Raw genomic sequence first — 24,933 nt, 5'->3', positions numbered from 1 at the left:
ACCTAGAAATATATTGATTTTGTTATTTAGGTGATTTTTTTTAAATAAAAATTGTTACAAACATGAAGTGAGAGTATGTTAAGCAGTTCTTTTACAAGGTCAGAGTAAATAGGTACTGTCTAAATCTGTGTGCTAATTCTTCGGCCACATCTTTGCTTCGCCAATATCGCAGAAAGCGGGTTGGTGGCTTGGTGGCCAAACGCAGATTTATAAAAGCTAAAAAAAAAGAACGCGACTATAAATAAAATATCAAAATAAAAATAGAACGCACCATTTATTTTTTTTAACTGTCAACACAATAACGTCAAACGTCAACTGAAAAACGTCAAATAGTTTTCATGATTTCATCTCTTTTTTCTCTGCAATATTCATAATTTCTAAACTTTTCAAGTGCTAAATTGGTGTAATAATGCTAAAAATTCGGAGACTAGTATCATATTAGTAATAATTTAAGTTAATGAACAGTCAGTCCAAGATGTCGAACGACATAGCTGAAAGTGCAAAAGGTGTGTTATTTTGTTCAATTGTTTGTTAATTTAGGCGATAATGTTTCCGTAGAGGCACTGAATGGTGTTTCTGTTTCAAGTGGAGGCCGCGGAAGAGTGCAACGGCCCGTCCCCAGACCAAACGCGACGATTACTTGAAGAAGAATTTAATGTGCAACGAGCGAAAATGAAAGAGTTGTTCTTACAAAAAGAAGGTTCGTTGTCCGTTATCAGCAGCGTAGGCCGCGCGGGTGTAGCGTAGACTTGGTTCTGGTTTGGTACATTGCATGAAATTTCAATTATTCACATGATAACATTGTTTTTAAAATGGCTAGATGTCAATGCATTCGAAGTATATTTTGGTTTGTGGATACTTACGTTTTGTTATGGCATTTGTTTGATAGTTGGTTGGTTGAGTTGTGGTTTTCATCCTGGTATGTCGCATTACCCCTGTCGTTGTGACGTAGTTTCTGTTGCTAAACAAGTTGTTTGTCTCACCAGGTGGCAGGTCATGTCAACACAACACACTAACGGCATTATTTTGTTTGTTATGCATTCATCCTGCATGTTTCCATTTATGAACATACCTAACTCTTATTGATTCATCTGTACAAATGATTACCAGTCACTGCTCAGCTGAATGCTGCACTATCCACCTGACTGATTTAAAGTCGGCTACCACTTTACATAACACTTGTATGCAACACAAAATATATGTTGTTGTTGTGTTTTCACCTCTAAACTTGTAAAAACATACACTTTTAAGTGATTGTTTTATGGTCACTTGGTAAGTATAAAGGATTTTTTTATAATTGGTTTTGTGAAAATATTATTGTTAGCAGTTAATTGGTTGCTTGTTGTGTCTGTGAGGGCTAGGTGATGGTGACACTAATACAAAATTATTTATTTTACTGTATTTGATTTTAATAACCAAAATTTATACAACATTTTAAGTCCTTAGATTAGGTATGATAACAAAATTTTATTATCAATTGCATTTATCCATTATGCATCCATATTAAAAATAGAGATGAATCAAAATTGTTTTTAATTTCTCAAATGTAATTTCAGTATTTAGTCATTACATTGATGTTGATGCAACATGCAAATAAAAATAGTTCACTACTGATATTTTTATAGATAACTAGCAGTTATCCTGCAGTACCCAGCAACATAATTATAGTTAATATGTTATGTTATGTTATGTAACAGTAATTGATCACAGGCCAGGATACACATAGGTATTTCAATGAAACTAATCTCAATAATTACCTATTAGAAGTGAACCAATGTTCAAACAATGTTCTATAATTGGCATAACATTCTTTGGGAGTTTGCCTTTGTTATTGTGTGAACAAATTGGCACATTTTCCAATGTGACTTATTATCACTTAGATGCAAACAATGGTAGAATACAAGTTGGAATTTGTGGAATCATTAGAAGTAGAATAATTTAAAGCAATATCAATTAATTAGTATATGCTAGACAAAAGTATTAGTGACATATCTAATTAGAAAGTGAAAAAATACAGTCTTATAGGATTGTTGGTAGTAATTCTAATAAGCAAAAATATGGATATTTTAATATTTCTAATATCTCAATATGAATATTGGAAAATTGAAGATAACATTTTTCTGGACACTAATTATTCAATTTGGTGCAGTGGTTTGGAAGTTCAGCATGTTCACACATTTCTAATAATTCTGACCACTTGAATAAATGAACCCAACTCTTTACAGAGGACATGAGGAAGATGCTGCAGGACAAGGAGCAGCTGGAGTCGGAGGTGCTGGGGCTCCGGGCGGAGCTGCAGCAGCTGCAGACCCTCAGTGAAAACCAGAAGTCCGAGATACAGAGCTTGCAGATGCTTGTTAGCGGTATGTAGTGATTGACTGTATCATTATATCATTATCTATTAGTGGAGGGCTCCATATCATGCTAGGGCTAGCATGATATCATCATAATATCATAGCAAATTTCTAATTGTGATCTTTTAAACCTCTGGCCTAATACTAACTTAGCACTTAAGAAGTGTAAAGTCCTATAAATCCCTGCAATACTTCAGTAAAAACTTATTATTTCGATAAAGGTAAAGATACCTTATACCATATCATGCATGACCATACCCAGTGGGTGCTCATAGACTGTGGTCTATGAGTATTCTTAAATTGAATGTATCAATAATTTTACAATTACTGTTGAACAGTAAACTTACCTTAGTTTTAAGTGAACAACTACAATTTCTTTTAAAATTGTATCATTATTTACACACATTGTAATATTTTTACTATAGCAAACAGGATATCATTCCGACTGTGAACTGATTGTAATGATTTAGTTACTCTCACTACATGGTGGTACTCATTAATTAATTCAAGTTGATGGCTATTCATGCACAACTTTTTGCTTATCAATTTCTACATAATTAATGATTTTGGGTATGTACTATAATAATCCTGTGGGTTTGCTCATATAAATAGTATTATTATATTATTGTTATCATCAAGCAACTAAACCAGAAAATAAGTGAAAATAATCCAAACAAACATTATTTGGAGATTGCTAATATTAAAAATCTCATTATCCCATGCGCCCTTTTCTTGGAGTTTCAAGACTCTCACTCAATTCCTTTGATGTTGCTGGTGTCCATTTGTGCGTCTGTTCATTTACTCCCTTATCAGATCATGTGAAAAATAAGATATCACAAATAATTTTCGTAAACAAACTTTCATGCATATTTTTTAATTATAGTCAAATGAGTATGTGATAGTCAAATTGGTCAATCCATTTTCCTCATATACTATGTGACTATGCAATGTGTGAACGCGCGAGGTTGTACCATGTTGCAGTCATTCTGCCTGGCTTGGGGCTCCAGAGGTACTTGCATACATGTATATTATATTACTACAAAGTTGGTTAAAAGATGTCACATCTTATTAACGCATAAGTAGAGGCAGCTTGAGGACTTGTAAAGCCAAAAAAAAGTGTAAACGTCTGCAACGCATCTAAAGCTCATCTGGTTTTACGGCAATAATCACTTATCTTCAGGTGGTTCGTTTGCTAGTTCTCTCCGTGTCTCTAACATTGATTAAGTTACTCATAGGCAGTTGTGCTCCATCGTCTCAACAGTAAGTATCTAAGTGAAATATTATCATTTTGCCAACAGAGACCGTGGAGGCCTCGTCTTCAGGCACGGAAGAAGTGAGAAGACTGCGAGTCAGGAACCTGGAGCTGGAACAGCATCTGAACCAAATGAGACAACAACAACAGGTTAGTGAACACAGCATTTTAAACTTTAAAAAGATGACATTATAATATTTATAATACAGTTTCAATATTTTTCATACAGATTGAAAAAATATACTCAAACACAAGTGAATTACTAAAACGTATTTACTGACCTTGTCTTGTCCCCACACGCTATCTGAATTTACACAAATATTTTATACCACTTAAACAAACATACATACATGTTCACCGCACACTGGTGTTATAATGTCGATATCCATTGAATTTCAATACTCCTTACACGTCAAATCTTTGTCAGATAATTCTGAGAAAGATTTACTTATAACTCTATTACAAAATATTGTTATTACTGTATGTTTAAATTTTTTTCTGGACCTGTTACACAAATTGCCACTAAAGCAATAAAGATGTCGAAACTAATAAACAGCGGGTGGTCCATAGTACACAATAGTTTACCCATCGTGCCGACGGCTCTACAAAAACACGCACGGAATCTTGCTGGCAGGTTACTTGGTCGGTTCTATAATGTATCGCTATCCTCGACATGAGGTAGTACTGCCTCATGTTGTTCTTTATCATTTAAAGGTAGATCGTGTTTACTTATGTATCTTTAGGCGTGCAAACTGTATGTATGTTGTAGATACATAGACATAAATATTGTATACAGAGTGTGTTTGTTTGAAACTAATGCAGAAGTAAGTGTGCTATTAAAATAAAAAATGATTTGACTAAAAGCCTGACATTCGCAGCATTGTTTTAAGTTTTTAATCTAACGCTATCATTAGAACTTGAGACGGGATATTTACCATGTTTATTTATGTCTATGAGTTTCCAATATTTCGGCACTGTTGCAAGCGCCATGCTCACAACATGTACAGCATGAGCAGACAAATCGGTCATAAACATCCACCCGCATATATTCTTGTTTGCAGTTAGTAGCTTAGTTGTTTCCTGTAGTTTGTAGCATTTGAGGTTCTCACGGTAGCAAGAGTAGTGATTAGTTTCAAGAATGCCCCATCCTTATTACTTGCAAATAATAATGCCATGAAAGAACCTTTACACCTTTTAATAAAAACCTAATACCTATAAGTCAACAATATTAGTAACAGCAAAATAAAAAAGAATCAAAACATCCACTTATTTTTAAAAACAAAACACATGTTGTATAGTCTTGTAATTGAATAAACATGTTTAGGAAGAGCATTAGAATGAACACACGAACCGGTCCGTAGCTTGATGTTACTTATTCCGAGTATCGCTTACAATATCGTGCACTTACTACGCGGCTGTTAAGTTATCGCCGCGATTTGCATAAGTATCGCCCAATGACTACCAAGTACATTAAAGTAGGAATACAAGTGTTTCGGAATCGCGTGGTTCATATTGTGCTACATGAGTGAAAATAGGACGAAAATCTTAGTGATTTAAACATAATTAACTTGTATTATAAATTAACTGCAGTAATGATACATTATCGTGTCTCTTTTATAATTTTCTTCTAGATTAATCAAATGCAAAACTATATGTATGCTTAATTCAGTGTAGAGTCTTTCCTATCAACATTTTCATTTAAAAAAGCTTCAAATTAATTTCAATGATTGTAGTTTTCTTTATAACACTACAAGTGATACACCAAGTCTATACTATTACCTACAGTAACTATTAAAATTATACTGTATACAAAAATAATACGTGACAAAAGACTGGGCCAACAATAGTGTATAGTGTCCATAGTATTAAGTAGTGTATAGTAATGGACGTGAAGCACTTGTTGAACCCCCGCGCGGTGTGGCAGGAGGTGTCGCTGGCGCCGGCCACCTTCGTGCGCTCGCTCGCCAGGAAGCTCGGCGCTGATGCTGAGGAGCAGCAGCCTAGGAAAGTACGTACTTATTATTTGTTGGTTACATTCATGTATATAGACTAGTGTAAAAGTATTCTCTAATCGATGATTACTTAATGGATTGTCTACTTAATTACAAAACTATAAAGTTCCTACTAAAGAAAGTTATTTTGGAGTGTACCTAAGTAGGTACCTGTAGATCAAAACTTGAAGCGTTACATAATTATTAGTTTTTTTTTTCATTTATATACGTCATTTATACAAATGTTTGTTTAATAGATATATTATGCTATTAATAACTATATGATGAATGCAGTGATAACTGAACTATTAATTAATTAATTATCATAGTATCAATTTACCAATAGATAGTCAGTCGTCATACATGCGCAGACGCAGCTTCACATCCCACTTGTTATTAGTATTAAAACGTTATTATTGCAATAGGAAGAGGAGCTGCTCCGGTCCATCATCCAGCCTCTGGAGATGGAGATCTCAGCGCTGAAGACCAAGTTACGTGACACTGACGCGCAGCTACAGGACGCTTTGGCGGTAACTACTGTTTTACTTTGTTGTTAAAGGAAATTGAACTCTATTGCAGTGGATATAGATCTATTGTCGATGCATAGAAATATTTATATGTAAATATCCTATTATACATACTTCATGTTAATTTTCTAACAACCGATGACAAGAGATGTGTGCAGACTACAGAGTATTTATTGGATTATTTGGATAATACAAAATACTGCAGTTTACTCGACTTGGAGTACTTTAATTCATTATTTTGTTGGTTACAGAAAGCGAAAGCAACAGCCTCAGCGGCTCCCAGTGGCGATGCCAAACAAGATTCAGGTAAATATTGGAAATTAGTGTTATTTGTAGTATGTGGACCATGAAGGGTAAAGAAGTGGACGAACACTTTTTATATCTGCATTTTCCTTCCTATCTCTATGGACGATTGCGTATTTTTTTTATGTTAAATGGGCCGACGTTTGGCCGCTATCTCGCCTGATGGTAAGTGATGATGCGGCCTACGATGGAGCACGTCTGCCCATAAGCAACCTATTCACTCGTGTATGTAAATAGAAGCTTCTAACTTTGACGTTGACGTGTGGTAGAATCGAGCAGACAGTGCGACATGTGCGTGAACTACGAGAAGCAGCTCGTGCTGGAGCAGGCCAAGGCCGAGCAGGCACGGGACCGCGCCAACATGAAGGAACTCGCGCTCAAACAGGTATCATCGTAAAACGATCCTTATTGCTTATGTAGTACAGTTTATTTTCATTTAAAACTTTTGTGGTGAGATGAATAGATTCGATACAATTTTAGGATTGTTCAGTTTTTCCTATTTTATGTTATTGTCATACCATAATTGAAGTACCATTTATCTATACTTCTATACTATATATACTATTATACTATAATATTATAAAGCTGAAGAGTTTGTTTGTTTGTTTGAACGTGCTAATCTCCGGAACTACTGGTCCGAATTGAATAATTCTTTTAGTGTTGGATAGTGCATTTATCGAGGAAGGCTATAGGCTATAAAACATCGCGCTATGACCAATAGGAGCCGAGCAGAGCGGGTGAAACCGCGCGGTAGTAGCTAGTTAATAATAAAGAATAAGGATTTCTAAATTTTCTGTGTGATGAATAGACTATCGATACTATTTTAGGATTGTTAAATTTTTGTTTTATGTTACTGACATGCTATACTTGAAATAAATTCACCATATCGCCATCTATGACGTATAAAATGGTTGACTTCTTCGTTGTCCCCAGGCGACGGACGAGCTAGAAGGCGTCCGTTCCCTGCACGACGAGACGGTGCGGTCGTGGCAGTCGGAGCGGTCGGCCAGCGCGGGCCAGCTGGACGCGCTGCAGGCCGCCGTGCGCGCCGCCGGCGACACGCTGGCGCTGCACGTGCAGCAGGCCGAGCAGGCCGAGCAGCGGGCGCTGCAGCTCGTCACCGAGCTCACCGTCGACAGGGAGACGCTGCAGAAGAAACTTGATAGGTTGGTGCCTGATGTTCACTGATGTTCAAGTTATAGTTGAAATTGTTATATATAACCTTATTACTTAATCCCAAACCCCCCTCCTCCCCTGTAACTGGCAACGTACTTGCAACTCCTATCTATGATGTTGGGTTAAAAAAATCAGCGTCGCCCATGGGCATCAACCATAAAAGTGCTCGCTTGCCCCCTTATCTATAAAAAACGTCTGTTATTGTATGGTGTCGATTTTAAATTATTTATTTGTTATTTTGTCTACAGTTTAGAAAGAGACAACGCGATGCTGATTGGTCAGTACACGAAGAAAGCAGCTGAAATGCAGAACGAAGTAATAGACTTACCCGACAATGTAGAAGTAAGTAATACTATAACATCACTACTTTATCTTGTAACAATAATATCATCAGATATACTACATTAGACAACGTTCACACGGGCTATTTACATTGGCTTCATAATTCATGATTAAAGGCCCCGGTCGAGCTCGAAAACGAACGGCCAATCCCCGTATAATTTTGAACCCTTGTTTAACTACCAGCCTCTAATAATGTACCATGATATCTTCAGGAGCTACAGATGCACACACTCCGCCTCCGTGAGCAGTTGATATTCTGCCAACTGGGCCGGGAGGAGGCGGCCGCCGCCGAGCGAGACCTCAGGGCCCAACTACTGGAACACGGAGACCTGTTCCGGAGACAGGAGGCTGAACTAGCCACGCTTAGAATACAGCTCAAGGAGGCACTGTATGTATCACTTTATAATTATATTTAACTACAGGAGTTGCGTAAAGACGGGAATGGACTATTCAATTATGTGTCACTGTTCGGATCTAAATTTTCACCTTTATACCTCTAAAAGCATGTTAAGAGTTGTCTCAGCTAGTTAGAAACTCAATAAGTTAGATAACAGGTCTAACAAAAACTGCGGAATTTTATGCTTTCTGTATTTTGTTTATAAATTACATATTATTACACGTCATTTTATTTATTATCTACTTGTAGCGACGAGGTAGACCGACTGCAAACCGAGCAAGCCCAGATGAAGGAGCTGGGCGACAAGCTGCGGCAGTCGAGCGAGCTGGCGGAGCGGCTGCTGGAGGACAAGCGGCGCCTGCAGGCCGAGCTGCACGACGTGCGCGCCCGCGTCTCCGTGCTGCAGCAGGAGCTGGATAACAGTGAGAAGGTGCAGCAGGACTTCGTCAGGCTCTCGCAGTCGCTGCAGGTAACTTCCATACTTGTTGACTTGTTTTTAGGTGATGTTGTTGTGTTGTTGGGTTGAATCGCAATAGGCTCACCACCTATTACATGGGACTCACAATATTAATTGTGAAAAGTGGGTGTCCACAGTGGCATTAAACGAGCCATAATGTGCACCCCTGCCTACCCCTTCGGGGATTAAAGGCGTGACGATATGTATGTATGTATTGTTGGGTTGAAAGCATGAAATTGGTGGTTAGTTAGTAATAGCAACTTATACTTAATCAGAGTTATATGGTTGGTAATATTAGTTTTTCTTAATATACATATAAACATGGTTGTTGTTTGACATAATATTGTCGTGTCGTAGGTACAACTGCAACGTATCCGCGAGGCCGACACGGAGGTCCGATGGCAGCACGAGGACGATGTGCACGACTGTCCCTCCTGCCACACACATCTACCCAACAACAAGAAGAAGGTACGAACACATCTATGCTAGTCGAATCTTCAATCAGTTTTTAAGTTCATTGTTTTGTAACTAAGTCGAAAACCGATTGAAGAAATTCGACATTTGAAGCTTTGCTTGTATTGGAGATATGTAACTGATCTTGTCTTGTGCAGATGCACTGCCGGCACTGCGGGCGCATCTTCTGCGCGTCGTGCGTGTGCCACAGCGTGCCGGCGGGCCCGCGCGGCGCGCCCGCCCGCGTGTGCTCGGTCTGCCGGACGTTACTGCAGCCCCACGCCGCGCCCTACTTCAGCACCGACCCGCCGCGCTCGCCCGACTAGTACTCCATCACACACGAGGGGCCATCTCCGCACCGTCCATCTTGCACATACTTACCATCAAATGTTGAAGAGATGCCTGTCGTCCAAAACGTTGCGCGCCCCGTGCTAAGTACCTAGTGTTCCAAGTGTCACCTCGTCGCGACTATAGTAGAACAAGTGTAGCTAGCTGGTAGTTATTAAGTTATGTCGTTGGGACGCCCGGTTGGTAGGATACGAGGTACGAAGTCAACAGCCAGATAGGATATGATGTGTTGGTTATAAAAGACACACGTTACATAAGAATATGTATCGGTTATTGTTATGTTCGTCGACGGGTGAGGACTGGTGTATCATACTAGTGGTTTGAGAGTAACTTCGGACTAACACGCCGCGGCTTCGCAGCGAGAACACCGCTACAAGATTAGCTACGCGCAAAACAACGCATATGCCACGCCTACGCGTGTCCTCGCTACGCAACCGCGACGTATTCGTTTTGCGTCCGCTACGCTAGTATAAAACCCAAAAGTTTAGATCTTTACATACGGTGCCTGGCATATATCGGCATTAGTCTGATCTTACGTAATGAATTAGAAATCTCGAGATGTGCGAGCCACTGTCTCTTTCATCGTTCGCGAGGTGCAGTGGTTGTCGGGCGGGCTGTTGACGCTGGGGTCGGAGTGCGACCGACAAGTGATAACGTGTGCCGCTTGGCACTCGATAGTAAGTTATGACATCTAGCGATAGTTTAGGCTAAGAGTTGTAATATAAAAATATTTTATTGTAAATAAAAGAGCTCCATATTGATTTAATTGTGTTTTATTACCACTATTCCAACGTACCACCAAATACGTCTCTACACAAAGTCTTCACGTCAAGTGAATCCTTTCCTACCCATTTTACAATAAGTATTGAATTATTTTTTAGTAAGTAATAGTTTAAGGGGAGGCCTTCGGTCAGCAATGGACGTCTCTCGGTTGATGATGATTAAGTAATAGTTTTCGTATCGTTAACGTCGGATCACTCAGTGTAATGGGTCAGAGGAGTGCGAGTGCAAACTAGTGCACAGGGAATAAAATAAAACAACGATTTACTAAGTCAACTTAACACTTAATATATTATTATGAAGGTCATAGCGACGACATGTGACAATAATAAAGGAATGAAGTAAACATCAATATAAAAATATGTGTATTATTAAAATGTATTAAGTTCATATCAAGTCAGTAATATGTATCATTAGTCTTCGTAATCCTCTAAGCTGAGCGTCATCACGTCACTGACCAGGCAGTCCGCCGGCTGGAACAATACAATAGATTACATCATTGCAATGATACATTATGAAACAAAAAGTAGATATTGACTACAAAGGCTTGAAGCTTAAGTTCATTGGAACAGTATAACCAGTAGTAGAATGATATGCAAGTCTTACCTCAGAGCAGATGCCGACCAATGCGTCTGCGCATCCGTAGAACTCCTCTTTGAGTGAGATGACAATAGTTTGCAGGCTTCCTTTCTTGGAGCGGATGTAGGAGGCCACCTTGCCGATGTTGGTGTTGTCCAGCGCCGCGTCTATCTCGTCCAGCAAGAAGAAAGGAGCGGGTTGGTAGCTGGAACAATACAATATAGGTTGCAGTCATCCACAGCTTGTAAGTGGCCACTGCTGGCCAAAGGTCTCTTTTCACATGAATAAGGTTTGAGCATTAATTGACACCACACTTGCTCAATGCGGATTACAGAGTATTTGTAATAAAAATCAGTAGAGGGCCGACAGCCTTGGAAATTTGGGTTGCACGCCTTTGTAAAATACAGGCATTAAATAAGGTATGAACTCGTATGTAATGTTACTGCAGACATTAAGACGTGGCTCACCTATGTATAGCGAAGAGTAGTGCGAGTGCAGCGACAGTCTTCTCCCCTCCGGAGAGGTTGGACATGGGCTGGAACCGCTTGCCCGGCGCCACGCAGTTGTAGTTGATGCCGTCCAAGTACGGCTCCTCCGGGTTCTCCGGACCCAGGAACGCCTGCGCCGACTGGTTCATTGCTAAAGCCTGTAATGTTACAAGTTATGTACAATAAACAAATTACACTACACACTACAAAGTACTACATTTACTAGGATAGGAGGATGAGATAGATAAATACTGTATTTTCTAGACACCTGTGTAATTATGGATGCAATAAATACTTGAATATGTACTTGATTTTTTATTAATTTACCTTGTAGATAGCATCAATTTCATTGGCGACGTGTTCGAAGCACTCCATGAACTTGTCATGTCGTTCTTTCTTTACCTGGAATAAAAATAAACATAAATACATTGATGTCTCTATTATATTCTACGGCATAAGGCAGGAATCTATTTTATAAATGTGTTCTTACCTTTTCGAAGGCTAGTTTAGCTTTGTGCGCCCTCTTCCTAGCTGCAACGAATGCTTCGTTCGTAGCGTTCACTTTTTCTCGAACTTCATTTAGTTTTTGCATGGCCTGGAAACATATTTTTATGAGTTAATGGATCTATAGCCTTATATGAAATGCTTTATCTACCTTTAGTAGGTTATAGAAGACCAATGGCAGTTATAACGCCTAAAACATTGGTTGAGAGAATAATGAGAGCTAGCGTGAGGTCTGTCCAATCATTTTAATGTGACGTCCAAAATAGACACTGTTTGCAAATCGATATTTATTTTGGAAAACGGTTAACTGGGTTGGTGTTTCCTCTTACCCTCATGTTGGGAGCCTGTATCTTGTCGACAGTGTTCTGTAGGGAGTTGATGGCTTTCTGCATCTTGTCCGCTTTGCGCTTGATCTCGTCCGGTTCCTCCAGCTCCTTCAGGTTCTCTGATAACGAGCTGTAGTCTACGCGGATCCTGGGACATGTCATGGAATTTTATAACATAATAAGAGAAGAATCTAATATTCTATATTAAGTAACGTAAAATAGCTTTATTGCGTACATGTGCGTAATAGTAGTGGGTTAGTTACCTGGAATCCTTCCTATACTGTTGTGTGGTGGACATGGAGGACGGGTCTGACTCGCCGTCCGCTGTATCTTCTAAGTTGCCCTCTAGCAGGGGGATTATTATGTCGTCGATCTAAGAATCAATCGGGAAAATTTATTATTAAAAAATACATTTCTTTAGTATCGTCGATTAGTTACATGTTGTTTGGTGTACCTTGCACTGTCGCAGTATGTTGTGTCGGTCGCTGCGCTTGCTCTCGATGCGAGCCTCAATACTGGAGGTCTGTTTCTGGATCGTCTGGATATCTTTCTGGATGTTGGTCAACTCCTTGCGGGCCTGTCGTGTAAATATTGATAATGAGTATTTTGGATTAATTAGTTTTCAGAGAGATCTGGTTGAAGACCACTATTATTAGGTTTGATTTGAATGCTGTTGGTTACCTTGTTGACTTGTTCGTCAGCATTATCCTGTCGCGTCCGTGCAGCGGAGCGCTCGGCTTTAAGGGTCTCGGCCTTGCGTAGGTCTGCGTCGATCTCCTGCCTCTGCTTGGCCTCTGCCTGTCGGCCGCCCTCGAGTTCGTCCTCTGCGTCCTGCACGGCTCGCTCCCAGCGCGTGACGTTCTTCTGCGTGTCGCGGCTGCGCTCGAACTCGAGGTTGGAGGTGACGCGGTCGACCTGCGCCTCGAACTCCAGGCGGCGCTTGGCGCGCTCCTGCTGGGCGCGCAGCTCGCGCTCCTCGTACTGCCGGATGTTGGCGACGCCGATGTCCCTGCAGAAGCCGCGGAACACCACGTCCTCCACGTTGTTCATGTTCTCCTTGATCTCCTGGATCTTCAGGTCGCGCGCGTGGATCGTGCGCTCGATCTCCTCTATCTGAGGCCCGAACATCTCAATCTTCCTCTCGAACTCTTCGAGTTCTGCGTCCAACGCTTTGATTTGTTTCAGCGTAGTATCTCTGTCAGTGATGGCGTACTTCAGCCGGGACTCGAGCCCGCGTATCTGGGAGTCCACTGTCGTCAGCTCAGACTCCTTGCGAGACTTCTTCATAGACTCGCGAAGTTCCTCTGTCAATTTTTCTTTTTTGGCTTTAAGTTGTGAGAGATGTTTCTCGTCCCATCGCTTGGCTTTACGTGCTAAATCTAGAGAACCTCCGGAGATGATACCAGACTTCTGGTAGAAGGTACCGTCGAGGGCCAGTGCATCATATCTGCTGTTCTTGCTGCGATCCAGATCGTAGGCGACCCGCGAGGCGTCCTCTGGAGTCTCGCAGACGAGCGCGTTGTTGGTGACGAACAGGACGGCGCGGTGGATGGCGGGCGGCTCGTACCGCAGCACGTCGAACAATAATTTCACGTTCTTAGGCTCCTTTATGTCCCTGTGTGGAATAGCTTGCGTTTAGTCATTTTAACAAATGAACATTAGCATGACACACAGCATTTTATTGTCGTATACATGGTAAATAAGGAAATGTTTATGAAATTACAATTGAAAGTAAATACCTGAGTCTTTCTCGCAGCGGTTTAGCCTGAATGTAATCCAGGGGTAGAAATGTTTCTGGCTCCAACATCCTTTCTTTTAGTACCTGCACACAAAACACATGATTTAATATATTGGAAACCCTGGAAAGTATGATTTTTCAGCTCTCATTGTATGCTATGTGGCTATTGTTTAGTTACCTAAGTTCCTGGATGCAGTGTCTAAAACAAAAAAAAACGTCTAACCTGAATACACCTCCTGGCAGTCTTCTCGGTATCGACAACGATGGCTTCCATGTACTTGCCGAGCACCTTGGTGATGGCCACGTTGTAGCGCTTGTGGGTCGGCTGGCACATGTTGATCATGCGGTCGTACTGGAATAGTACAACGTTTACATTTTGTATTTGTTAGATGTGAAAAAAACAAACTATGTAGTGCATTTTTATGAGACTTCGTTCGCGGTGAATATCTTTCGTAGGTATATGGACAAGTTTAATATTATTTTCACTATTGAAAATTTCTAATATACACATTTGGTTCAGTATGAAACTAATAAACAGATTTGATTTATGATATTATGGTAGAGATATTTTTTTCTATTATATGTAGTAATTGACAAATGCTTAACTAATTTCATATTAGTGTGTGTATCTTACCACGCCCGGGATATCCCTCTTGAAGCTCTCGACGATCTCCTGCTTCTTCCTGCGGCGCGCCTCCTCGTGCTTGTCGACGCGCGCGTCGCCCAGCGCCGCCGCCACCTCCTCCAGCTGCGACTGCAGCTCCGCCGCGCGACCCCGGCACGAACCCACGTCCGCCTGCACATACCGACACTCATATAACTAAGCCCTTTCCTCCGCTATTCACGGTGCTGTGCAGAAATGGTGTAGTAGTAGAATACATTCATCATCCATCCAGATAAAGGATAATGAATTAAAGGATTCATCATCCTTTCTTCTTGCGCTTGTCGTAAAACTACGACTGCGAGCAATCTGAAACCCGACTGCTTGTGAAGGGTAAGACAAGTTTTCTTATATTTAGGAGGTTTATAATCCAGCATAGTATGTGTTACGGTTCGTAACACACTATCATAGACACCTCAAACGCCAATGGAATTTATTAAAATTAAAATAAAGGTTAATATAAACTGACCTGTAGCTCGGCGCGCAGTCGTCGCTGCTCCTCGAGTGCCTGTTCGGAACTCTTGATGTGCTCGTTCAGCTTGTCCACACGCTTCATAGCCTCGTTTCTCTCGTGACCCTATTGGTATTGGACATACATTTATATACAGACACAACAACATTTTATATTATTAAGATATATCTCCCTAATTAACATAATACAAATAAAGATATCCAACCATAGTCCATATGAGCTTTGAGATAAAGTTCAAAGTCGAGTGCTAGTGTTTACCTTCTGTCGATGTTTGTTCTCGAACTCTCCCTTGCGGCGCAGCTCGTTGTCGAGTCTGTCCTGGTCCGCCTTCTGCTCCCGGTTGACGGAGTCCAGCTCCTGCAGGTAGCGAGCCGCCTGGCGGGACGCTTCCATTTTCAACTCCTCGTACTCACGGATCTAGGGGAGATAAGTTAATAAAATGTTAGATTAATAAAATCCTAAAGCTTCACTTAAATTGAAGCCTATCTTTTCTCCAATGGATAGGGAGGGCTGCACATATCATAAATAAATTAATATTATAATTTTGTATCACTGAGAATTTTTAAAAACAATACTCGACAGTTTGGTCGATCGAAAAGTGTTGTCAAGTAGAGTTCGGGTCGCATTAGCGTTTATTCAAGTGACTTATGCTGTAGTCTTACACAATAGTTTAAGTAACTGACCTGTGCCTCCTCAAGATGCACATCAGCGCGGCCAGCGTGGGTGGTACCAAGTGTGGAGTGCTCCCACTGCGCCTTCTGATCCTCAATCTGCTTCAGCTCGTCCTCCAGCTTCTTGATGTCAGCCTGGTGCGCCTCGTGGGCCTTGCGAGCCTGCTCCAGGGTCTTCAGAGCACTCTCCAACTTCTTCTGCGTGTGGGTCACGCGCTCTTTCGCTTTTATGAATGTTGGACGCTTCTTTGAGATCTCGGCTTCCTGTTGGTTTGTGAAATAAATTAATATTTTGGTATTGTTCAGTTTGGGATCTGATGGAGAATAATGTAACTTGTGCTATGATATTTTATTCCCAGCTTATGTGCTTATATGTATTTTACATTTTCGTTGAAAATTAGATGAAGACTGCTGTTGTTTATCTGACTACTTGGAAAAGAAAAGTATACTCTAGCTAGCTAGCAAAGAATAAATAACCTAGTTAAAAATCATACTGACCACTTCTCTAATCTCCTGCTCAATCTTGGCAGTCTCTCTCTGCACTACTCCGGCCTCTTTCTTTTTCTCCTTTAGAACTTCTTCCAGCTTCTGCCGCTTCTTCTCCACCTTAGTCAGCTCTGACTGCTTGTGCTGAAGATCTTCCTCCATCGACTGGATCTCTTTCTCATTGTGGTACAGATGGTATAGTTGCAATTCTATCTTTTGCTCTTGCTGTAAATGAGAGATATATTTAAGATATTTGAAATATTATTAAAAGGGAATAATTTACTTTGATTAGCTTCTATTTCACATTTACATGTCACATGAATTAAATCCACAAAAGTGGGTCACAAGCAGTAGCTAATACTCAATTGCTTTCTATAATTGATCATTAAGATTATTATAGCCATCAGAATACTCACCAGTTCCTCCTTAAGCCTGGTGTACTTCTCAGCCTCCTCCTTCTCAAACTTGGCCTCCTTCCTCTCAGCAGCCACTCCCTTTTTCTTCTGATAAGAGAATTGCGCTTCCTCATCAGCACGGTTCACTTCCCCACGACAGTGTTCATACTGTTCCTTCAGAACTCCAGACCTGGTAAATGGGAAGGTTTTGTCAGTTTTTACAATTCAACAAGCCACAAGGAACAACTTATTTAAGTTATGTGACAATAAGAATAACAATAATATGAAACAGTACAGCACTTGTAGAATATTTTTAAAGCACACTTCTGTCAACAACATACTATCTCCTAAACTAAGCAGTATTGTTGACATAGTTCCCACTTACCCACTGATTTCCTCAAAGAGTGCAGTCCTCTCCTTAGGGTTCTTCATGGCAATGCTCTCGACAGCTCCCTGGAACACCAGGAAGTTCTTGGCCTTCACATTGATACCCAGCTTCTCCAGCTCACTCAGGTACTGTGATGTGGATACAGACTGTGGACAAAACATGTACAATATTAGTTGACATTGTTTTAGTACTTGTAGATATACAAAACCTATTAATAAAGAATGTATAAAAATAACAGAAAATTATTATTTTCTTGTGATAGTATGATAACCATAAAAATGAAGTCTTGTTTCCAATCATACCTTTGGGTATGTAACCCTAAAAACTAAAAATAATAAGAAAAATACGAAAGTATCAATTACTTTAAAAACACAATAAAAAATGCATGACTTTAATATATACCCTAAACTGAATTTAGAGACATCATCATAAAAGAATGTCTCACCTGTCCATCAATCTTGTGTTCGGAAGACTGTCCAATAACTGATCTCTGGAACTGTTTCTCTGTCATGTCCTCGAGGATAAATGTAGCTGTCACTGATGCACTGTAACATAAAACACTAATATTAGCAACCCAATCATAAAAACCAATGAAAATAATAAAAAAAAAAACAAGAAACAATATTAAAGTACAAATTTCAATTTAGGAAGCAATATTTAATTTGAGGTAGATGTTATTAAACCATTACCTTCTGGATACTGGTTTGTTGATTGAGGCTCCATGTATCAGATCACTGAGACGTTTCACACGGAGTAGAGAAGTCTTTTCACCCATCACAAAACTTACAGCGTCCATGAAGTTGGACTTGCCTGTAGGGTAATAATATTGTTACTTAAGTTATAATGATTTGTAGCTGCATCAGTTGCATCCTAGCATCCATCATCTAAATAAGAGTAAACCAAGTCAAACTGATACAAAGGGGTCAGTATATGACACGTACATAATTATGTTTCCAAACAATTTCGAAAACCATTAATATGAAGCTAAAATTAATGAATTTAAATAGAGATTTATAGTTTTCCTTACCTGATCCATTGGGCCCTACCACCGCGGTAAAAGATTTCAGAGGTCCTATTCGGTGGTGGCCCCGATAGGACTTGAAGTTTTCCATATCAATATATTTGAGAAACGCCGGCATTTTGGCTTCTGATAATTAATTTGAAACGACCATTCAATAATATTACGCCAAGTTTAACATAAAAATAAATTATTAGCGCCAAACATCGTCACATCAACAATACTATTGTCGCTGTCAAACAAATGTCAGCCATCTTTAAACTAGGGATGTACCCTTTACTACAAAAACCGTAAAATTATTAGTCGAATTCGTATTCCTTTTGTAAATAGTAGAGCATTACAAGGGGCCTTGATATTTTGCAACAAATATGTTATTAGCTTTATTGTTTAAAATATTGTTTTATAAACAAATCGGTCCCCGGAACGTTCGTAGTAGACTGAAACGTCAAATATAATATTTATTTATTGACATCTTCGTTTCAATTATTTCCTTCGTTGTTTTTATAACAAATTATTTGGACATGGATTAATGTTGTATTTCTAGTTTTTAATAATAAAACTATGTCAGGTGATCGTAATCAAAGTCCTACAAGTACTATCAACTTAGCTGATCCCGAAGAAGCTGTGCTGATGGATCCTATAGACCACGAACGCTGTCGATACCCTTACTGTATAGTTTGGACCCCAATACCAGTGCTCACGTAAGTTTTGCGATCATATAAGTAAACGGAGTATATTATTAATAATCTCCAGTATCTTAAATGCACAATAAAGTTAACACAATACTGCCCTAGCACCAATTTGTTGATATTTAAGTGTCGATTTCAATCAATAATTAAATAAGATTAATAAGAATAGTCTCTACCTACCCCCATGGGACACAGGCTATGTATGTATGTACTAGTAAGAAGTACTAGTTTTGAGGATATCAATTCCCAAGAATAGAGTATATTTGTAATGAATCATCTATCCATATTTTATTGTGTTAAAATGTAGCAGTTTTCCTCTAATATATATAAATAACAACTTGTTTGTTATGCACGTAAAATAATAAGGAAAATATGATTTCAGTTGGATTTTTCCTTTCCTTGGACACATGGGCATTTGTACCTCATCAGGAGTAATCCGAGACTTTGCTGGCCCATACTTTGTATCTGAAGATTTGATGGCATTTGGAAATCCAACAAAATACTGGCAATTATCTCCACAAAAGGCAAATAATGGTCAGGCAGGGTGGGATGCAGCTGTTGCTGAAGCTTCTGAAATTTATAAAAAAAGAATGGTATGTTTAACAGACATTCATAAGAATAAATGTTGTTATTTTTCCCTATAATAATTGATCTCCATGAATGTTTTGGTTCCAGCACATACTGTTCTATGACAATTGTCATTCCCACGTGGCGACTGCTCTGAACATAATGAGTTATGGAGGCTGCAAGAACTGGAACATGGTGAAACTGGCTTTCTACATGATACCATACTCTAGTTATGTCAGGTGAACAACCTTTACTAGTGAACATTGTATAATAAACATAGTTGCTATGTGGGTATATGATTATAAATAATTTGTTAATGTCTTTGTTTCAGCATTGGAGGGTTTCTCAAAACATGGATTCCATTTTTGATAATAGTAGCATTTATAGTTGGTTTAGCAGCAATAATTTAGATGCAATTACAAATCGAATGCTGTCCCAGTGCTATGCTTCTGATTGATGTGAGCTCTTGTATTGAAGACTTTGTGTGTGGTGGATATCATTGGTGCTGGATGTGTGATGGAGACTGGTAGTGGGCTGGAGCTGGACTGGTTGTTCCACACAAATATAAGATAGTTAATATAATATTATTTATAGTTTTATGTGCTATTGTGTATTGATAAGTTACATGTAACTGATATGATACATTCTGGTTAAACATAATGACATTCTTTTAATATATTCTTTGAATTATGTTTCTAAAGCACCTGCAGTACACTTGTCTATAGTATTCTATTTCTATTATTCTTGTTTAGTTACTGTAGCTGTGTCTATATAGTTATTTATGATAAAGATAATGTATTTGTTTGTTCTTGGCTTTGTTACTTATTTGTCTGGAGAAACATGTTGTCAAGAAGGAATTGTCTTAATTATACAATAAAAAATAGTTTTATTTCAATTATGTACTTTTATTTACAATTTTATAATTAAAAATAGAAATGAGAATACATTTTGTTAACTTCCTAAACAATATTTATAATTAATATGCAAACATATTTATTGCATAACTTTATTAAGCCTTACAATGCATTGTATCGAGATGATCTACATCTATTTATGTCCTAGGCCTACTGAACGTTGATTAATTATGGCTAGAAACATTTTTGTTCATGTTGTTATAAATTCTTTAAAAATTAAATATCAGTTTTCGACATTAACTATGAGCAGTAAAAAATGTACTCTTCTGAATCTATGTATCACATGTCTGGTTTAAATTAAAAAATTCGAAACAATTCTCATTAGAATTGTTGAATGACAATGTTGTCTACTTACATAGTGGAATCATTATTCCACTATGTAAGTAGACAACATTGTCATTTTCAGAGGCTGCTTCACAGTTAAATAATCAACATTCCTTCAAAACACTGCGCTCCACATTGAAGTCATAATCATATCCACTCATATTGACTTTACTGGTCAGGAATGCGAGGAGATCTGCCATTTCTGTAGCGAACGTATCCTTTTTCGATGCCATTTGTAAAGTTTTAGACATAGTGAACGGTACGCCTTGCAAGTAATGGAATGTTGGGTCAACGAAAGCAGTTCTAGTGGGAGCTGGCGGCGCTGGTCGCGGCACGTAAGGATTTGATCCTCCACCACCAGCAACGTTAGGGTACAAACTATTCCTGGGCGAACTTGGGTCAACTACGACGAATCCATCATCGGAACGCGCACCAGGGATCGGAGGTTCTTCTTCTACTTCAACTTCCACAGGAGATTTGCGCTTACCAAATATTGAGAACATTTTGCTGAACTAATGTCGTACTGGCGAATATTTCGTTACTTTAAGATTTTTGTATGTAAATACAAAGTGAACAATAAGTATGAGTCAACAATGAGTTCTTTTAATGACAGAATTGACAGATGGTAGTAGCTTGTTTGACGTTTTCGGTTGTGTCAAATGTCAATGTCAACCTTAGGGAAACCCTCTACAAAAACCGGTTATCGAATTAAAATTCTGAAATTAATTGATAACCGAACACTACCGTATATTATTTGATAAAAAGGCTTCAAATTTATATATGTCCTTTCATTTAAAGTTGAAGCAAAAGAAATGTTAGCGAAATTGAACAAATAATTACTTATTAATTTAATTTAATATAAAATGTTTACTTTGATTGTACGAACCGGATTTTTAGAATACCGGTTTTACATATATTAGATAAGGCGCAACTTTATATCAACTATCACGAAACGTCATTCTGATTGGTGGTATTGTATCAAGTTTTCGAATAAGAATCTTGTTGGCCAATAAAAAACTAGAAAAATTGCTAATTGGAGTCTGACAAGAAGAATTTGTGAACGGGCTGATCATTCGACGTAACTATTACGTCAAAACCTGGTCAAAACATAGATTTTTGGCTTGTTTTGAAGCGATTATTAAGTGAGCTTTATAACTTGGATATGAACAAGTTATTAAAATGTTGTTATTTATGTTTGTTGTGACGATAAAATACTACGAAATAATATATAAAACTGTTAAATAGTGCTATCTAAGGACATATATAATCAAGTATTCGAAGCCCCAGCTGGTGTAAGCAAGGTACTAATATTTTGTGTAATGTGGTTCCTTTATGTATTCAGTTCTAGTACAAGTCAGATATACAAGTTGCGGTCGATCATTGAATATATCGAGATTTGTTGTTTGTTATTGAACGCGGCAATTGTTGTGGTGTGTTGAGGTGTACCAAATAAATTGGTACTATCATTTGATATTGGGGATATGTGATGTAGTCTATCCAGTATGTTAAATGATGGAAATGTACCAATAAACATATTCATAAGTAGTTGTGTCGATATGTAAGTACAAGTAGGTGGCATAGTTTCATTAAATGGGAAATATTAATCAAAAAGCTCTGTGTGGTTATATGTGAAAGTTTTGAATGCACAAGATTTACACACATTCTTGAGATATACATAATCTTGTGTTATTTCACTGTAGATTTTATGAGCATTATTTATAAGTTGACATGATTAATTTAATTTTAATGAAATAACTAAGTTATAGTTAGTATAGTTTAAGAATGGCATTGAAATATTACTCACAAAAATTTTAACAAACTGAAAATACTATGTACATAATTATAATGTGGTACAATAATGTTAACGAAGGTCATCTTTATTCCAGGATACCGGAGAAATGGCTGACGAACCTGGCAGATCGTCCAGTAACTCAGGTCAGTGGAGTAGTCATATTTATAAAGTAGTTATATTAGCCAGTGACATAACTGTATGACTCTATCATAAACATACTGTATTCCCGAGAAACAAATGCTTTCTCCATGAACTAATGGTGACTCATGACATTTTGTGGGTTTGAAACAGTCACAAAATATGACTGGAATCAATTACTCATACAATTATAATTATTTTGTGGCAATATACGCATTTCATTGTGTAATTAGAATTACTCAATAAATATTTATTATCAAAATGGTAACAAATTGTATGAATATTTCTGCAGTTTATTAAACACTCATTTTATTATGTAGGCTCTCAGCAAATATTATATTTAACCAGTTTTACTGTTAAACTACAGATAATTATCAGTAATGAGCACCAGTTTGAGAAATTAATTGAATTAATTAATTTGTTTTTTTGTATACACACAATTTTTGTGATAACATAACTATTATTTTTTTAAATAATATATATTGTCTCTGTTTCATTGTTGCTCTGGCAAGCAATAAAACAAGTTATACACATAACAGCACATGTCCACACCCTGTAAATATACTTAAATACACCTACCTCAGGTGTACTTACAGTAAGTCTATGTATATTATAATATCTTAATTTACTGCAGACATTTCCAGATGTCGCGAGCCTATTTCCTACCCCTTGCTATAATTTTAGAAAACCAAAGAAAGATTATTATTAAAATTCGAAAAACCGAAAAATCCGTAAATCTATAACCCTTGCGCCCGATCCGGAAATCGAGCCCGAGACCTTGTGTTTGGCAGCCGCGAGTACTCAGCAGACGACGCGACGTAGTGTAACATAGCATAGCAACAATAACTAATTAACATATGTTTAATTACTTTGACTTGTAATTACGGATTGTGCTGCCCATAAAGTGTAATTGTTTGCACGAGTAAGACCCCGCGCGCGCCACACGCCGACATGTTGCAGTGCCGGATCTCACCACGTAGCAAGATTGGCAAACTATTGCTGCGGGCTCCGCGCTAAAGGGAGCCCAGCCTAGCCTACACTACCTCTGCTTCAGTGTTATTTTTTATAAAACCAAGGGCCTAATGTGGATGCTTAATCCGTCACCGATGATGTGTCGGGTGGCGCGTGGCTGGTGGTCGTGGTGTGGTGCATCTTGTACGTGGCGCGGTAAATCTGTGGCTCTGTTATTCGGCCGCTCCAGCCAATCACGGCGCGGGTGGAGGGTGGTGGAAGGGAACCGGTGGGCGAGCCACGCTCCACAGATGTTATTATGGCCATGGTGTGAGTGATAATGTGATGAATCTTAGTTGTTGCTAGGGCCCGCCTTGCCCGCCTACTGCTCTTAATATTTCTACCAACATTAAGCCCTCAATTTAATTACTGAATATTAATAATGATAATGTCAGTTCGCACATTTTCCACCTCGTCGTCCGCGTGTGCCGGATTGAAAGTGAATGTTTATTATCTAGCACTAGCCTGAATCAATAGTTGGTGCATTATCGGTCGCCTGCTCAGTGTATTGAATGCCGTTATCAATTTAAAATGTAAACATTTTTATGAGTTTTCCTTAGCGGAAAATTTCGCCGCGGCGTAGTACAACCGGGCCGGGGGCTCGTCACACACACCCATCTGTCGCGATCGATGCTCCCAAGGCCACGGGCGGGCTATCGATTTTATATAAATAGAAGCAGCCCCTCGCAACCCCTGCCCCGTATGCGCTCTGTCACCGCGCCCGGGAACCGGGACCACAGGTTCGATGCCCGGCCTTGTGTCGCACTTACATTGTTTTGTTTGCATTTATTCACTTGTAACTTTGTCAGGGCGAAACAAAAGGTTTTTGGTTAATTATTTTGACGTATTGCCGTGCTTTTAGCTTTATATTATTCATATACATTGCCGTCTCTCTCAATCGTTAGTATATGTTTTAAAACATAAAGCATACTTTTATTGCGTTAAAGTATGCTTTTTCGAAGTCATGGACATTGGGCACAACTTAAGTACACATACCTCTACTATACCTTTGATATAAAAACTACATCGATAACGATTTCCTGTCCCCCTTAATTTTTGATGTGTATTGAGGAGGTACGAACAGGTTTCTACTTTTTCTAGAACAGTTTTGTGATAATAGAATATTTATTATAGTTGGGAGACTGTATCGCTCGTTTAAATTCTTGGAATTGTGGAGAATCATTTGTATGGAATATTGGATATAGTTGGTTGCTAGGATACATTTGTAAAGGTTTTCAGATGAGCACGTCGGAGGGCTGTATTGAAATATTAGTCCCGCCCGCGCCGCACCACGCCGCGTCATGCGTCGCAACTTTCTCTAATAAATTACCTGTTCTTACGATGACTCACAGATTTGGCTAAGGTTGTATGCTCTTATAAAATCTGAGCTCG

The 24,933-nt window shown here is 38.8% G+C and overlaps 5 protein-coding genes across 14 annotated transcripts in view; 3 read left to right on the top strand and 2 right to left on the bottom strand.

Annotated features, from left to right (window-relative positions):
* Positions 1–278: 278 nt before the first annotated feature.
* LOC118269293 (rab GTPase-binding effector protein 1) lies at positions 279–10,361 on the top strand. 2 transcript variants are annotated; one of them, XM_035584331.2, is made up of 14 exons: positions 279–506; positions 587–700; positions 2,226–2,363; positions 3,653–3,756; positions 5,531–5,614; positions 6,023–6,127; positions 6,376–6,430; positions 6,697–6,812; positions 7,361–7,593; positions 7,852–7,945; positions 8,158–8,333; positions 8,592–8,811; positions 9,157–9,267; positions 9,411–10,361. In XM_035584331.2, the coding sequence occupies exons 1-14, from the start codon at positions 458–460 to the stop codon at positions 9,576–9,578; spliced, it is 1,767 nt and encodes a 588-aa protein (XP_035440224.2). In that variant the 5' UTR covers positions 279–457; the 3' UTR covers positions 9,579–10,361. The 2 variants fall into 2 exon arrangements, with proteins under 2 accessions (XP_035440224.2, XP_035440225.2); XM_035584332.2 differs by lacking the exon at positions 587–700 and having other exon boundaries at positions 296–506.
* Positions 10,362–10,643: 282 nt separating this feature from the next.
* On the bottom strand, positions 10,644–18,355 carry LOC118268960 (structural maintenance of chromosomes protein 1A). Its single transcript, XM_035583797.2, has 21 exons — positions 18,116–18,355; positions 17,778–17,898; positions 17,534–17,633; positions 17,086–17,234; positions 16,722–16,890; positions 16,318–16,530; positions 15,832–16,083; positions 15,407–15,565; positions 15,146–15,253; positions 14,650–14,811; positions 14,239–14,367; positions 14,017–14,099; positions 12,959–13,892; positions 12,732–12,854; positions 12,541–12,650; positions 12,281–12,425; positions 11,938–12,042; positions 11,775–11,849; positions 11,427–11,605; positions 10,987–11,164; positions 10,644–10,853 (listed from the first exon to the last, which is right to left on the bottom strand). The coding sequence occupies exons 1-21, from the start codon at positions 18,225–18,227 to the stop codon at positions 10,794–10,796; spliced, it is 3,666 nt and encodes a 1,221-aa protein (XP_035439690.1). The 5' UTR covers positions 18,228–18,355; the 3' UTR covers positions 10,644–10,793.
* Positions 18,356–18,535: 180 nt separating this feature from the next.
* Positions 18,536–20,257, top strand: LOC118268958 (transmembrane protein 222). Its single transcript, XM_035583795.2, has 4 exons — positions 18,536–18,807; positions 19,178–19,388; positions 19,471–19,601; positions 19,694–20,257. The coding sequence occupies exons 1-4, from the start codon at positions 18,668–18,670 to the stop codon at positions 19,770–19,772; spliced, it is 561 nt and encodes a 186-aa protein (XP_035439688.1). The 5' UTR covers positions 18,536–18,667; the 3' UTR covers positions 19,773–20,257.
* Positions 20,247–21,229, bottom strand: LOC118268959 (uncharacterized). The gene has a single exon (XM_035583796.2). It carries the CDS (start codon positions 21,101–21,103, stop codon positions 20,705–20,707), a length of 399 nt encoding a protein of 132 aa, XP_035439689.2. The 5' UTR covers positions 21,104–21,229; the 3' UTR covers positions 20,247–20,704.
* A 323-nt stretch (positions 21,230–21,552) lies between these two features.
* Positions 21,553–24,933, top strand: part of LOC118269201 (histone deacetylase 4) — a 69,855-nt gene continuing 66,474 nt past the window's right edge. For 6 of the 9 annotated variants that reach the window (XM_050699153.1, XM_050699136.1, XM_050699130.1 and 3 more), the window contains exons 1-2: positions 21,553–21,901; positions 22,487–22,535. In XM_050699153.1, the coding sequence (XP_050555110.1) occupies positions 22,499–22,535 (37 nt within the window). In that variant the 5' untranslated portion in view covers positions 21,553–21,901; positions 22,487–22,498. The remainder of the gene's footprint in view (positions 21,902–22,486; positions 22,536–24,933) is intronic. The other 3 variants (XM_050699145.1, XM_050699116.1, XM_050699108.1) reach the window with 1 other exon arrangement.

Source organism: Spodoptera frugiperda, chromosome 2 (assembly GCF_023101765.2).
Source record: "Spodoptera frugiperda isolate SF20-4 chromosome 2, AGI-APGP_CSIRO_Sfru_2.0, whole genome shotgun sequence".
NCBI classification, from domain to species: domain Eukaryota; kingdom Metazoa; phylum Arthropoda; class Insecta; order Lepidoptera; family Noctuidae; genus Spodoptera; species Spodoptera frugiperda.
This window is presented reverse-complemented; position numbering and strand designations above follow the sequence as displayed.

Coding starts and splice junctions, on each gene's coding strand:
- LOC118269293 (XM_035584331.2), top strand. CDS start 458: ATGAACAGTCAGTCCAAGATGTCGAACGACATAGCTGAAAGTGCAAAA. Junction 507..586: donor CATAGCTGAAAGTGCAAAAG/GTGTGTTATTTT, acceptor TTCTGTTTCAAG/TGGAGGCCGCGGAAGAGTGC. Junction 6,431..6,696: donor CGATGCCAAACAAGATTCAG/GTAAATATTGGA, acceptor GACGTGTGGTAG/AATCGAGCAGACAGTGCGAC.
- LOC118268960 (XM_035583797.2), bottom strand. CDS start 18,227: ATGCCGGCGTTTCTCAAATATATTGATATGGAAAACTTCAAGTCCTAT. Junction 14,368..14,649: donor AGAGGGATATCCCGGGCGTG/GTAAGATACACA, acceptor GTACTATTCCAG/TACGACCGCATGATCAACAT. Junction 12,651..12,731: donor ACATACTGCGACAGTGCAAG/GTACACCAAACA, acceptor ATTGATTCTTAG/ATCGACGACATAATAATCCC.
- LOC118268958 (XM_035583795.2), top strand. CDS start 18,668: ATGTCAGGTGATCGTAATCAAAGTCCTACAAGTACTATCAACTTAGCT. Junction 19,389..19,470: donor AAATTTATAAAAAAAGAATG/GTATGTTTAACA, acceptor TTTTGGTTCCAG/CACATACTGTTCTATGACAA. Junction 19,602..19,693: donor CCATACTCTAGTTATGTCAG/GTGAACAACCTT, acceptor TCTTTGTTTCAG/CATTGGAGGGTTTCTCAAAA.
- LOC118268959 (XM_035583796.2), bottom strand. CDS start 21,103: ATGTTCTCAATATTTGGTAAGCGCAAATCTCCTGTGGAAGTTGAAGTA.